The 14,259-nt window shown below is 41.0% G+C and overlaps 1 protein-coding gene across 1 annotated transcript; it reads left to right on the top strand.

Moving 5' to 3' along the window:
- The first annotated feature begins 1,145 nt into the window (after nt 1–1,145).
- On the top strand, nt 1,146–14,259 carry cenpi (centromere protein I). The gene is made up of 20 exons (XM_079268282.1): nt 1,146–1,385; nt 2,295–2,432; nt 3,649–3,767; nt 3,904–4,011; nt 4,386–4,434; nt 4,568–4,614; nt 4,812–4,901; nt 5,009–5,134; nt 5,426–5,569; nt 6,731–6,851; nt 7,093–7,187; nt 7,319–7,436; nt 7,595–7,659; nt 8,433–8,542; nt 9,263–9,398; nt 11,083–11,207; nt 11,652–11,700; nt 12,251–12,469; nt 13,427–13,468; nt 13,635–14,259. The coding sequence occupies exons 1-20, from the start codon at nt 1,214–1,216 to the stop codon at nt 13,755–13,757; spliced, it is 2,196 nt and encodes a 731-aa protein (XP_079124408.1). The 5' UTR covers nt 1,146–1,213; the 3' UTR covers nt 13,758–14,259.

Raw genomic sequence — 14,259 nt, 5'->3', positions numbered from 1 at the left:
ACAGTGGTGTTTTCAGAAGAGCTTGACCAACATGAAAACATATAAATAAATACAGCAACGAGTACATTTCTGCAGAGACTGCACCTCCTCCACTTTCGCATGTCTGTTATTTTCTTACCATTTGGTTTTGAAGTGTTTATAGTTTTTGTAGTTTTGGTTTTATTTGGCCTGATTTTGAGAAATCTTTTGGCGATTAATCAAATCGACGAATCAGTCAGCCAATTGCTAATGCCCTGTTTTAATGATTCAGGTTCTCAAATGTTAATTTGTGTTTTTCTTTGTCTTCAATGATAGTAAAATAAATATTTTTTGGTTTTTGGACTGTTGGTCAGACAGTTGAATAGGTAACATAGGCTACTTGAGATGGACACTATTTTCTTTAAATGTATAGATCATTCTGCCAGCTATTGGGACCAGTTTTGCTTATTTTGATGATTTAAATAACAAAAATATATAACAGGACAGAGCAAGGAAAGTGTTATTTAAATAACTTTTATATCATTTTGTATCATTCACTTTAAAAAGTTTGTATTATTTTAACTCATTTTCCTTTTTAATGCATCTTTTCTCATCAATAATTTCACCTAAATATGAAATAGAATACATCGGTTCACGAACAACATGCCCTGTCTCCAGTGACTCCCTGCACAACGCATTGAGTATCATTATCAGCCTGTCAGTTAGAACTGTTTAATTGTCTAATCAACCAAAACAATTCGCGGACCCCCTGCAGTAGGCTATAGCTAGACCAAAGCAATTATTATTATAATTATATAGAAAATAAAAAGATGACAAATCGAAAATGGAAATACTCATTAGTTTCAGCCCCATAATAAAATGAACAATTTAATTTGCGATGTTCACATCTTTGCAAAATTACATGAAAAATTCTGAACCAAATCATTTTCAGAGTGACCCAGTTATTATTATATTTATTTTTTTGTGAAATACTGACGTTATTGACGTTATATTAACGTCATTTGACGTAGCCTCTTTAGATTTATGAAAAGAACGATGAACAGCTGCATGACTATTGTAGTCCTACTGTTTGGCAGTTGGTCGGCATACGGACTACATCTTCCGGGAAGCCACCGAGCGGAAAGACTACACTGCGCAAGCGCAGACCAAACGGTCGCGCGGAGGATTTGAGTTTTGTTTGAATGGCTGAAGACAGAGTGGAGCACAATATTTACAATTTTTTAGCAATGTAGAAATGGCAGCAACGCTTATCCTGTCGGGGCCGTCAGATTTAGACCAGTCGTCTCAAAGCGATCAGTCTGCGTCCAGCCGGAGTAACAACAGAAGTCTGAGAGTCGCAGAAAAGGAGAGGAAGAAGAACGAGGCGGAGGATCCGTTTGTTCTGGCCCTGAAGTACTTCTCTGACGGTAACGGACGTAGCTCATACACAATGGTCGATAGCATACGGTTACTTTAGTTACCAACTTTACTTTACCAACGTAGCTGCCCAGGATGTAACGTTAACCTAAGTTTACGTTACTTTCTTGTTGCATTTTTGGGTGTACCGGTAGCTTCAGTAACAGCTAATGTGGCTAACTTAACGTTGCTTACGTTATTAGCTCTCAACTATGAGATAAACCGAAACAGAGCTAGCCTTAGCTTTAAGTTATTTTCAAACAAAGGCAAAAACGCCATGATTAAAAAAGCTGAATATCGGAGGAGCAGCCCTCGTGACGTCATATGTTGCCATGGAATGCGTTGTCCCAATTACACTAAATGAAGTGACTGATCTAACCAAAAATAAGACGACTTTTGTTCTATCTTTACATCCAAAATTAGGTTTACGTTATCATGGGTGCTCTCTCTCTCACATACCGTTTTCATTTTTTCTTCTTCTCGTGTCTAAATAACTAAATCACATTTCCTGTTCTGTCACCAAAAAATACTTAAGTGGGAATATTTACTGGATACAGAGCAGTTCCAAGATTTGTCTCTAGATGACATCAACACTGCAGTGTTTATCTAAAACTCAAGGATGAGCCACCTGAATATTTTATGTTGGATTTTACACTCGGCTAAACTGTACAATATAGCGTTTTTTCCTGTGCTAGGCTAGCGAGTAACTATGTGAAATAAACAGATTTCCTGGAGTTTGTTCTTGCAAATAGTTTGTACAGTACCAGCTCATCACCTGTCATGTCCCCCAACATTAACATTAGCAGTAAAAAAACCCATCTGAACTTGTTGACGTTACCTCTTGTTTGTGTCTAACCATGTAATTATTGTGACATTTTAAACACTTACACATGATGTGACGTTATCCCTCCCTCCTGTAGTTGAAGCAGGTACTCCAGTGCACGGGAACGATGACGTCGAGAGGAACCTGGTGCTGGTGGAGAAGGTGGCCTACAGTAAAGGACTTACCCCCGAGGCCGTCTCTATTATGCTGGAGTTTGCCATGAGCCTCCGTATGGGTAAGACCGTCACTTAGCAGCAACGGTGAACGGGGTATAATACCATCCATCGTCTTTGGCGCTTAACCTGTCAAGGGTCATAGGGGGCTGGAATCTTTCCCATCACACACCAAGCAAGTGTACACCTTGGACAGAGTGTGTCACCCTCTTATTCACACCTCAGTCAATTTAAAGCCAAACATTCTGCCTTTCTGACTTTTGTTTTGATTATGGGTGGAAACCAAGAGAACCTGGCCCGCCACGTCATTTTATGTGGCCGGCGAATCCGCCAGTAAAAAAAAAAAAAATTTTAAAGTTAGACTTGAGAATAAAAATATCCCCATCGTCGAAATTATGAGATAGAAAGTCATAACTATGATAGAAATTCATAATTCTGAGATAGAACGTCAAAATGATGAGATAGAAAGTCAAAATGATGAGATAAAAAGTCAAAATTATGAGATACTTAAACACACAGTCACAGAAGCAGCTCTTTGGCTGGTTACTGTACATTTGACATGGAAATGTATTGTCAGTACATTGAAGACTACTTTAAACTGAATACTTCATGTGGGATTGTGCAAACACACCCTTGAAAGGATTTCAAGCTTTGAACAAAGTTATTGTCATAACTTGTTTGATATTTGTCTTTGCTATTTTCTTTAATAGTTTGATAGAGTAATGTGGGTTTCTTAACCCTAAATTAAAAGGATTTAAGTTATAATAACAGAAATGTGCTTAAATATATTTTTACATTTATATAACTGCATGTACATATTTTTACACTTGAATAAACAATAATCAAATGCAGAGAGTTATTTAACAATATGTTACGAGTAGTTACATTTACAACCGGCCGTTTGTGGGCGACCATGATGCTGATGTGGCCCGGAGTGAAAATGAGTTTGAGACCCCTGACCTAGAGGATCACATACAGAGACAGATCAAACTCCACACAGAGGTGGCACTTAGCCACTGTGATGTCCAAAATTGTATGGGTTTGGTGCAGTTCAATTGACAAGAATGCCAGAGCCAAATATTGCTTACGTAGTAGATATGGTGTCCTGTGAGCGCGTAATTTAAACACGTGGCAAGAAATTGTCTTTCATTCTTCCCAAAAGTTCAGGGACACCCGTGCAGTAGAAAGTGTGTATGACTGACTTGGACATTTTTTTTACAGTCATTCTTAACATTTGCTTCTATAACTGATTGTGTTTCTGTGAATTTCTATGTGTAGGCACTACTCTATGTGCCCGGGTGCTGAAGTGTCTGATTCCTGCCACGGTGGTGCCGCAGGAGGCTGTTGTTCGAGCGGTGGTTTGGCTGGGGGTCGGAAAAATACCCGTCGGCACACAAGTAAGTGCAAAATTAGATTTGTCCAAATTCTTCAAAAGTATGTTGGAGTACTACTGCTTTTGATTCTGTATGTGTCATCTTTAAGATTGCGCGATAGTTCATCCATCTGTGTTTATTTTGCATGTACACTTTTCAGATTCTTTTTATAAAGTGGGTGTTGACCGTATTCGACATGATTGATGCAAAGGACCAACTTCGGGCTGTCTATGGCTTCATCTTCAACTTCGTCACAGAGGAAAATCTGGTATGTGTGCTGATGATCTTTGCATTTTTGTTGTAAGATGGCATCAAATCAAATGTCTTTGAGCCACAAATTAAGGGTTCACTACGCATATTTATCAATGACGTGCGCATGTTGCTTGCCAGAACTATTTTTACAACAGATTTGAAATGACAATCGCCTCTCTGTTTGTGAATGCTGTGCCTTGTTTGAGACACAGACTTGGTGTGATAAATAAAGGTTAATTTCTGCCTGACTGGACAGATAATATGCGTATCTGGTTTAGGCATATATTACATTATTTACAAAAGAGAGTTGTGCTCTCCTGTAATGAGATATGGGATCCACTGAAGAACTGCTGGGATGTGAAGATATTATGTTTTGTCACATTATTTCAGTGTCCTTACATCTGCCATCTGCTCTACCTTTTGACCAGAAAGGAAAGTGGTGAGTCAAACAATTTCACACCAAACATGATTGTAATGCTATTTGTCCTTTTTTACTCCATTATTTCTTCTTTTCAGTATTTCTATATATTCTGTACGCATTGTTGACCGCTTCATTGTTTTTCTTGTCGTAGTGCGGGTATTCAGAGTCAGGAAGCTACTGGAGCTACAGTCTAAACTGGTAAACATCACCCTCTAGAGCCATTTATCAAAGCTACTGCATTGTTGCCTTATTCAATGAGAAATCACAGAATGGTTTTGTTCTACACTGCATTATTCCCATAAACAGTTACCCGTTTCATATCATTGGTTATGTTGTATTCCGCATTATTAGGAAACATCAATCACAAAGCTGTTATGTTGATCTTGTTTCCTCAGGGAAGGCAGCCGTTCCTCTTGAGCCTGCTGTCACTTTACAAAGTATTCTGCCCTGAACTGGTGACGCTCTCCATCCCATCACGAGTTAAGGTTTGTACATGGACTGTGCCGTTGATGCTCATTCTGCTCTTATAATATGCAACGGCCATCACATCTAAAGCACCAGCGGGATTGTGTGTTTTTCTGTTTTCTTACAGAGTGGCTTTAGAAACCACAACATGCCCTGGAAGTCAGCGCTGATTGCTGTCCAGAAGAGGAACGGTGCCCAGGTTGCCTCCAGCATCAGTCTGGCCTCCACAATGAAGACCAACCCCAGGAAAAGGGTATGGAAGTGTATTTAAGTTGTCAGATACACAGCTTGCATTCACTCCTGCTACACTACAGTTACTGCTTGCCAATGCCATTCCAGCATTTTAATCGGACCCGCCTCTGCAAGTCTGATTGCAGGGAGTGACATGGTCAGACAAAAACGCCAGATCTATAAAGTATGTTTTTTCTAATTAATCTGTTTATCCTGATTTTAGCCTTTTATTATTTCAGGAAATTAAAACGATAAAAGGTAGCCGAGGCTCTCTGTTAATCATGTTCTTGTTTTACTTTGCTCTCTCTCTCAGAAACACTGCCACCTGGTATTGCCGGTGTTGAGTTCTGTCGTCAGTAAACGGGCTCAGACTGAGCCGTCCTCCAGCAGAAAGCTGGTCCCCCTGGTGCAAGTCCACTCCTTTGCTCAGCTCCTGGAAAATATGCACCGTATCGAGGTAACTTCTGTCGGGACGAATCTCTGAGTTCTGTATCTGTGGCGTGCCGCCTCTGCCCCTTTACTGCTCACATGTACCTCAGCTTCTACAGTTCACCTGTTAGTCCCGACACACCTGGACTGGGAACAGATTGAATATAAATTAAGCGATGACCCTGTAGTTCATTTAGCATTTAAGTAGCAGAATGAAATGTGTGCAAGTGTCTCCATGCCGCTAGGATTTGTAACCACTGTCAAATTTCAATGTGATGTATCCTCACAGCCACAGGGTGGTGCTGTGTCACTGTTATAATTTAGTCCGTACATTATAGTCCTATATCTATTTTTTATCTATCCTATATGAGTCATTACAACAATAGACCTGAGATAAGATGCATCTGAGCAATGTATTGAACAAAATTTCAGCACAAATGGTCATTGAAAGATGTCTCTCCACAAGTATCTATTTGCCCTGCAGATTCAGTGACTTGATAAACTAATACAAGTCAATTGAATGGCTCACAGACCTTTGTGTTTTTATGCTACATAAATCGTCCTCTTTCACCGCCTGCACAGCCGATGCGAGGCTTTTGGACGGCGACAGCATCAACCTGTGTTTATTGCCAAGAAAGCTCTACTTTTTTCGTATCTTTTGCAAGACAGACGATTCCTGTCCATCTCACTCATAAAACCGTTCAGCGACGGAATCGACAAAGACTCATTTATTATTTCCCTCATTGCCTGCACTCAGTTTTATGGTACAGTTGCCACATAATTATTGGAGGGCTGATCTGTTTCCATTCACAGTTTGTCTTCTCTTTATTCTAACTTATTATATTGATCAAGTCCCCATATTGGGAGGCAGCTGTTAATACACAATACGGGACTGTATCAACTATCCAGTTTAATGACAGAAATGTCCCAGTGCTGGTATTATAGAGATTACTGAGGAATTAGCTCAGTTAGCGTATTGGTGGCCCACTCTATTAAAACAAGGACATGAGAATCAGTTTATTCCTATTCTGTAGCAGGTAAACGGATTCATCTGAAACTGATTTGAGGGTTTGGAAACGTTATTTTTGTTTTCCATCTCTTCTCTGGATTTATGGTCGTTTGATTATTTTAGCCTCTCAATTATACTTAATTGCATGTGTGTCCTATTTCTTCATTTTACCTCCACCAGCTGCCCGCTCAGATGGGCTCACTGCTGGGCTCCAGTCTGGCTCTGCAGTACCTGGACTGTGTACAGGATGAGTCTGCCCTCCTACGCTTCAACTTCTGGCTGGGCTACGCGCTCCACGAAGGTAAGGGGGTGCGAGCGGGGTGGCACTACCAAACTGCTGTGACAGCTTCTGTCAGGAAGATTCCTCCAAAGTTAAGCCAACCTTAAGTTGAACCCAAATGTTTTTTTTCAGAGAGGGCTTTAAAAGAGACTGTAGAGGAAGTCACTGTGCGAAGATGCTGCGAATATGGATTCCGCTGCTGTTTTCTTTTCATTCCCTTAACTTTATCACGCACTAAATACCCGTTTGTGCTATTTTTAAGAATTCTTGTTCCGTGGCGATGGAGGAGCCTCCCAGAACTCAGAAGAAGCGCTGCAGTTTTTGAACACGTTGCTGTCCACACAGCACTTTCTCCAGGTGAGCCCCACATTTCAGGCCCTGATAGCTACCGCTGTACCTCGCACCCGCCATTCACTATCCCCTGTATCCACGACCCTGCACTGCAAAACCACAGTCAATGCTTTTAATTTGTCCCTTTTCTCCACCAGGAGGGGTTTTCCTGTTCAGAGGCGTTTCTCTTCAAATTTCTCAATGTTTGGGACGGTTCCCTCCTCCGCCCACAGATCCTCGGCCTGCTGAGCAGCATCCCTGTTGTCCCAAGTTCACGTAAGTTTTCCACGAGTTGTGTCTGTCACACTTTAGTGATCTGTCTTTATGTCTATCTTTGTCAAACATGTTAGAAAGGCCTGCCTTATTGTGTCACATCTTAGACATTTAATTGAACTATATAGCTGGTAAAACTGTAACCATCTCCCCCTCTTCAGAAATCGGACGGCTTCTGTTTGAGCCCCTCATGCAGCTCTTCTTCACATCCTCACTCTTTTTCAAGGTGAGTTTACCCCCCCGAGGCACAACTCAAATATTCTCCTGCTAACGTACTTGAATTACAAAACCATCTGCTATAATTTGATGTTTTTCTTGTAATAAAGCACTCATTACGGGCCCCGTATTCGTTAAGTGGTTAAACTGCTGCAATGTCAATTCTGTTCTGAAATAGTTTTCTCTGAAAAGAATAACAAATAGAACTGATAAGAGGTCCAATAAAACGGCAGACTGATAAGCAGTATCTGTAAGAGTACCGGTAGTATTATAGTTAAAGTACCCATCTCTACTGAGCATGCTTTATTTTCTCATACGTACTGTATAAGAATTAGCAATCTTGAGTAGCGACTGCTACAGCCTTGTTTTGAATAAATCACAATGATAGACTATAATGTTGTGATGATGGATATGTAAATGCATATGTGGCAAAGAGCATTGTCAGCATCGACTCTCGGGAAATTTCTCTCCTCTCTGTCTGTCTCTCTCTCTGCGTCTCTGTGTGGGAAGAGCAGAAATGCATCATAGACGACTGTCTTACTCTTAGTGCAAATTAAAAACAGAGTTGGTGAGATAAAATATTCAAATATAACCTTTTATGTAGCCTAAATAAATTCAATAAAATGTATTTATCCAGTACCAAGAGCAGAACCAGTAACATCTACGCTCATCAATACTGAGGTCTTTAATAATTTAGCCCTGGCGCCCAATGTCCATTTAATACCATGTTTCCATCCGCTTCCCTAATGCGTGGTGCTTTTCCTCTTCATCATGCGTCTGCAGTGTGGACTGATGGATTGTCTAAACAATATGCTGTTGAAGTGGCTGACCTGGCACTCAGTGTATGCCCTGGAGGACGACTTGGACATCAGCCTCAACAGCCACACCTCCATGTGAGTCTCGCATCTACTTCCTGCTACTTGTTTATGACCTGAGCATAAAACCGAAAAACACTTTGTGAATTTACTTGAGCGCATGAGGGTTATAGCTCGTTGAGCTTTTGCTTTCATGCCAACAACTCCCAACTTATCGGTTCTCACAGATGTAGTAAAAGTGTTCAGGTGTTTCCTCGGTTATTTACTGTGGGTTAGTGTAATGAAAAATAAGCACTCCCTGTTGCAGGCTTCTCAGTTTAATTACACATTTTTGTTCTAAATGTGAGGCTATTAATTTGCGTTATCTTCTAATTTTGGGCATTTGTTACTCCGATAAAATCATGAGCTAATCCATATACTGGTCTATACAGCCATGCCGTAGCTTGACTTCAAGCCATCGATCATCCACTGACCCAAGCAACATAGGCAGAAGTGTGTATTGACATGTTTTCCTGTTTGGTTTTGAGCCTATTTATCCATGAAATCCTTTAATTGAAATTACTCTTCAGACAAAAACAGCCCTAATCGCCAAGTAAATTATTTTCCAGCTTCCAAATGTAAGGGGTGGAGTCAGTTATGTTTAGATGTGGCTGATTTGGGAGCTTTCTTGTTGTCCTATCAGAGACCCGGGTCACTGCTGGGGTAATGCTCCGGGGGCAAATAGGCTGCTTGGTGTTACAACTTTGACTCCACATCATTCTGGTTAAAGTGTGTCTGACTCTCTGCTCTCTGTCCCAGAAACATGACTCTGTCGGGGTTCAAGGATTCGGTGATGGAACTGGTTGACTTTGTGGGTCGGCTGGCCTCTCTGGGCCTGAGGCTTGAAGGCTGCCACTCGCTCCTCCTCAGCTTCATCCTGGACTTCTATGAGACGGTAAATGTGCCGATACTAATGGCTGAATCTACTTCTGTGGCTTGTTTTAGGCATGATGCCACCTGAGGCTGGGCTGTACTGGTGCTATTTACAGATCCTCTACACTCAAAAATCGGTTTAGCATATAGTTACTTCACTAGGACGTTTGAGCTTCACTGCAGAATAATCTATGTGCAGCGTTTGACACTTGAAGCCTGTTTTCACATTCATCTGTTCAAGGGGGGTGCTGATATGATATGTGAACATGATGGCATGAATTTGGGACATTTGGAAGCCATTCATGGTCCGACATGTAACAAGCACACGTGTGATGTGGAAAACATGTCTTGACAGTCTTGAAATGAGTTCGATAAAATATGGAAATAACAATCAGTGATCACAAGAAAGACTCATTAAATACACGGCAATGAATATGACATGGAATATATAAAGAGTTTGATTAGACATTTTTAAGAATCCAGGAAAGAAAATAATCTTATATTCCAACCAAGTGAACATTTCAGCAACACTGAAAGGCGCTTTGGTTAGCTTTCAATTCAGAGAGAGTTTTTAAAAGCGTTGCAATGAGATGCATTGATTAAAACTAGGGCTGGGCGATATGGCCTAAAAAAAAAATCTCCGATTTTTTTACAAAAAATCCGATTCACGATTTAAATCGATTTCTTTCCCCCACAAATTTTTGCAGATGACAGAAGCTGTTGAAAACAATTTTTTATTTTATTTTGTGATGATTTTCCCTCGTAGGTTGATAAAAATAAAGTGCAAACAAAACCTGAACATTGTAGAAAGGTGCCTGTAGTATACAAAAAGTATTTGGTCACTCTTTTGTTTCCCTGAATCATTTAAATATAAAATTAAATTAAACATAACATTAAATGGCATTAAATAGTAGCCTTCCATTGTAAACAACTGTGCAAATGTAACTTTTTACAGTAAGCTTTTCTAACTGAATACACTGATACAAACACAGCATGAAATTAAATGTATGTGACCCTTTAACATTCACATTTTCAAAAGTGCAACATCTGATCTAACATCAACATAACATATTTTGCACAGTAAATAAGTGCATGTAAACAAAATCAAGTGCATTCACAACATAACCAACAGTATTAAACAGTAGTGCATGTTTTTTCTAAATATTTTTTGCCAGGAAGACAGCGTCGCTTGTGCTCCCGCGGTCCTGCTCCCTCCTCAGGGTGCAACGCTTCTCCCACTCGGCGGCATGCCTCTGTTTGAGGCTGTTTGTTCTGTGTCAGATGACACGAACCCGAACCATTTCCAGACCACCGAAGACACATTCTTCCCTCTCTTAAGAACGAGAGCTTCACTGCTGGCCGCCATTGTTTTCGTTTGTAAACAATGCGCGCGCACTCAACTACGGGAACCCAACGGGGGGGGGAGGGTGGGGGCGATTTTCTCGATTTTCAATAAAACACATCGCCTTAAAGCACACATTCGAATTAATCGATTAAATCGATTTATCGCCCAGCCCTAATTAAAACGTATTACAATAAAAACAAAGATGCCAAGAACAGCTTCGAGATCAGCGTGTACCAGCTTCTAACAAAGCAGAGTCCCGATGAGAGCTTCAGCAGTGAGATGTTCTGCATGTTTGATAATCCACCTTTCATTATTAACTATCTCTGGGTGTTTATTCCACCATATTTCTCTCCCTCCCCAGGTGTGTGACACGTTTCTGAAGTACGGGCTCCCCCTCGTGGTGATGCCTCCACCTGGAGTGTTTTATCCAGCCCTGTTAGCCACTGACCCCGTGAGCGTGGACAGACTAGCCTACATCATGTACAGGTGGGGACTCTTCACCTCGTGCGTATGCCACGATGCATACAGTAGCCCCCTTAATGTAGCATGTCATATATCAATGAATATTTGATGACGGAACAGAAAGGGAATCAAATGGTTGAATTGTACATATATTTGAATGCATGATTTATGGTAATAAGAGTCTAAGAGGCAATGCACTTAAGCACTCTGCTCCGCTTTCTCTGGATTTCAAGCATGGTTTTTAACTCTAGGGCGAGCTTTAATAACACAAATCCTTAGTGTCGGCTAATTGACTACACTCCGGGGCCGCGAAGTAATTCTGCCAAAGCTGAGCGTAAAAATGTCACGGCAAAAGAAAATTGGACCGTAATGGCGTTCTACTTTTTGACAGGCCATAGAAAACCAGCTGTTTTGCAGTAATTCATGATCACAGGGTTCACTGGTCTTCTTTCTGTTTTTTTTGTTCAGGTACAAGGTGAACTTGACATCAGCCAAGAGTCAGGAACGACTCACAGAGGTATTACAGTAATACTGTAAAGGGTACATTTTGTTCCATTGCACCAAGTGCTTGACTCACAATGTGAAGCAAATGATTTTCTGTGAGCGGGGATTTGATTAAAAGAGCCAATTTAACCTTTTTTCTCAACCCATGGATTTTGAATGCATTTCCTATGATTGCATTTATATTTAAGGCATTTAGCAGGTGCGCACTTCTGAAGTGTTTTGCTGTTTGTTTTGATTTACTGTGGTAGCTTTTATAGATTTTTTAAAAGAAGGAATTCACCTGCATTCATTTACAACTGCTAACCTTTAATACCCTCTCACATGAGGACTTAAGAGGTTGTTTATTTTAATACGTCTGCCACTGCGAGCTGTGAATTTACAAGTGTGTCAGGCAGCCAGCTGACATACAAGATGGACTTGTTAAATGTCATGCAAATTCATCAGCCCAACACCCATCAGATGTGAAACTTTGCAGATCTGGGGAGTGCTTTACTTCTTCCTCCTCTTTCTTTTGCTTCTTCTTTCCTCTCATGTTGTCGCTCCCTTCTGATCCTGTTTTTCAGCAGGCCTTTCACATCAGCCGCCAGACGTTCCGTGAGTTCAACCATTACACAGTCGTCATGGTCAACTGCCTGTGGAACTCCAAAATGTTTCAACCAGACATGGGTATACAGCTGGGAGAGGAGCTGCTGCTCAAGAGCAACGTGCCACAGTACGGGAAGAGCTTCGACCTCATCCACCACCCGGCCTTCATGAGCTACGCTGTCGACTTTCACCAGAGGGTGAGTGTGGAGCGCTGGGGATGTTTTTGTGTTTCTTCCTAAGAAATCTGAGTTGGATCCTTCCTGCTGCACACTACAAAGTTCTACGTACCAGGAGGAAGTTTCCTCTGGGTCTGAAAAGTGACGCTAATGTGACAGTGCAATAAATCTGCATTCTTTCTAATGGCCGTCGGGGGGCGTCTCCTCTGGTTGCAAAAGTAATCTGATTGTCGAGAAGTCTATGAGAAAATGACTCTACTTCTCACTTATTATTACCTCAGTCAACATTGTAAACATGTTATGATCTCAAACGCTAGTTTCAAGTATTCTTCAATACAGCATGATGTTCATTGAGTAAATCATGGTCCATTTAGTGTGAAATAGAAGATAAAGCAGGGTATGCTTTAGGGCGGGGCTACCTTGTGATTGACAGGTCGCTACCATGGCGTTGTCCAGTCTGGGAGTTGTCCGTGTTTTTGTTTTACAACTTAAACCCTTTTACAGTGTTTTTTCAGTTCATTAAAGGTAATTGTAACCTTTTTGGTTGCCTAAAAATGTCTTACTCGGCGACGGCCAACATGCCGAACTCGAGACTTCCAAACAACATTCCGCAAACTGACTTTGTCCACTCCTGTATGCAGTCTGTGCTACATTGTTAAACCTACGTAGTAGCTTGTTTGTTGCTCATTTTCAACCTTTAACAGGCGCGTGATGGATCAGCCCGTCTGTACAGTTTGGTTAATGGACTTCCAGGAGAGTCATGGAGACAGATGTGGTATTAATGTATCTTTCATAGAAGATTCATTAATACAGAAGGACATTTCATTATTAATGGGTGCAGCATGAGACGTGGTTTTCATCATGTTTAATAATACACATGCCTTTTTTTGGTTCGGTCCAGCTGCAACATCCAGCAGCGATCGTGTGAGATTTAGCAGGATGGACTGACACTGAATATTAATGTTCTCTCTTTATCAGTGTTTGCCGGGGAGACAAGACATGGACCTGAATTCCTTGAAGGTACGAGGGCTCTCCATTTTATTTTCTTGCATTCATTAATAGTCACATGCAGTTTGATGTGCATTGGTCATGGTTCAGAGAGCGAGAGCGATTGCTTTCATCATGGGAACCTTCTGATGTCTTGATTGTGATTGGGTGTGTTTCTCTCCGTGTGTGTGTGTTTCAGCATTCCAAGCTGTGGAGCTGGTACCAGGAGTATTTGTTCAGTCAGGGCTATGACGGCCTTAAACAGTTTGTTCAGAGCAACATCTGCCGGCAGCTGACAGCAAGCGACAGTCTGCCCACATAGCAGAGGTAGATGCTCGGCTCAGTGGAGAGGAAAACAACCACTTGCATTTTACCTTTTCTTTTAATAGACTTGTACATATTCCATCTCCTCCAAGCGACCTACATGTATCTTTTTATGTACATAGATGTATCTGTGTTTATTATGTACTTTGACTTACATTCAGTGACGATAGAGCAGAAGCAGTGTCAGCAGCAGGCTTGAGTTAGCGGATCATTGGGAACAGGCATACATCTGTCAGGTCGGTAAGAAATATCCACTAAATCTTTTACAGCACAGAAAGAACTTCTGATCCACATAAAAGTTAACAAGATAATTAAGAATAAGGAAACTTTAAATGATTCCTTTTCTGTATTTTCTATTTTCTTTGCAATAAAATAATTTGCTTTGCTTATAGTCAACACTCTGCCCTTGAAATCTTTTTGTGTTGTATTGTTGTACAGCTTGCCACCTGCTAAACCTGTCTCTTGCACCTTGTTGAAAATAAATACGTGTAAGACTTTTA

The sequence above is a fragment of the Melanostigma gelatinosum genome (genome assembly GCF_949748355.1).
Source record: "Melanostigma gelatinosum genome assembly, chromosome: 5".
Lineage (NCBI taxonomy): Eukaryota > Metazoa > Chordata > Actinopteri > Perciformes > Zoarcidae > Melanostigma > Melanostigma gelatinosum.
This window is presented reverse-complemented; position numbering and strand designations above follow the sequence as displayed.

What these genes read in the sequence shown, in the direction of transcription:
- cenpi (XM_079268282.1), top strand. Translation starts at nt 1,214, where the DNA reads ATGGCAGCAACGCTTATCCTGTCGGGGCCGTCAGATTTAGACCAGTCG. An exon ending in AGACCAACCCCAGGAAAAGG is followed by an intron (nt 5,135 to 5,425) that starts GTATGGAAGTGT and finishes TCTCTCTCTCAG; the next exon opens with AAACACTGCCACCTGGTATT. An exon ending in CATCCTCACTCTTTTTCAAG is followed by an intron (nt 7,660 to 8,432) that starts GTGAGTTTACCC and finishes ATGCGTCTGCAG; the next exon opens with TGTGGACTGATGGATTGTCT.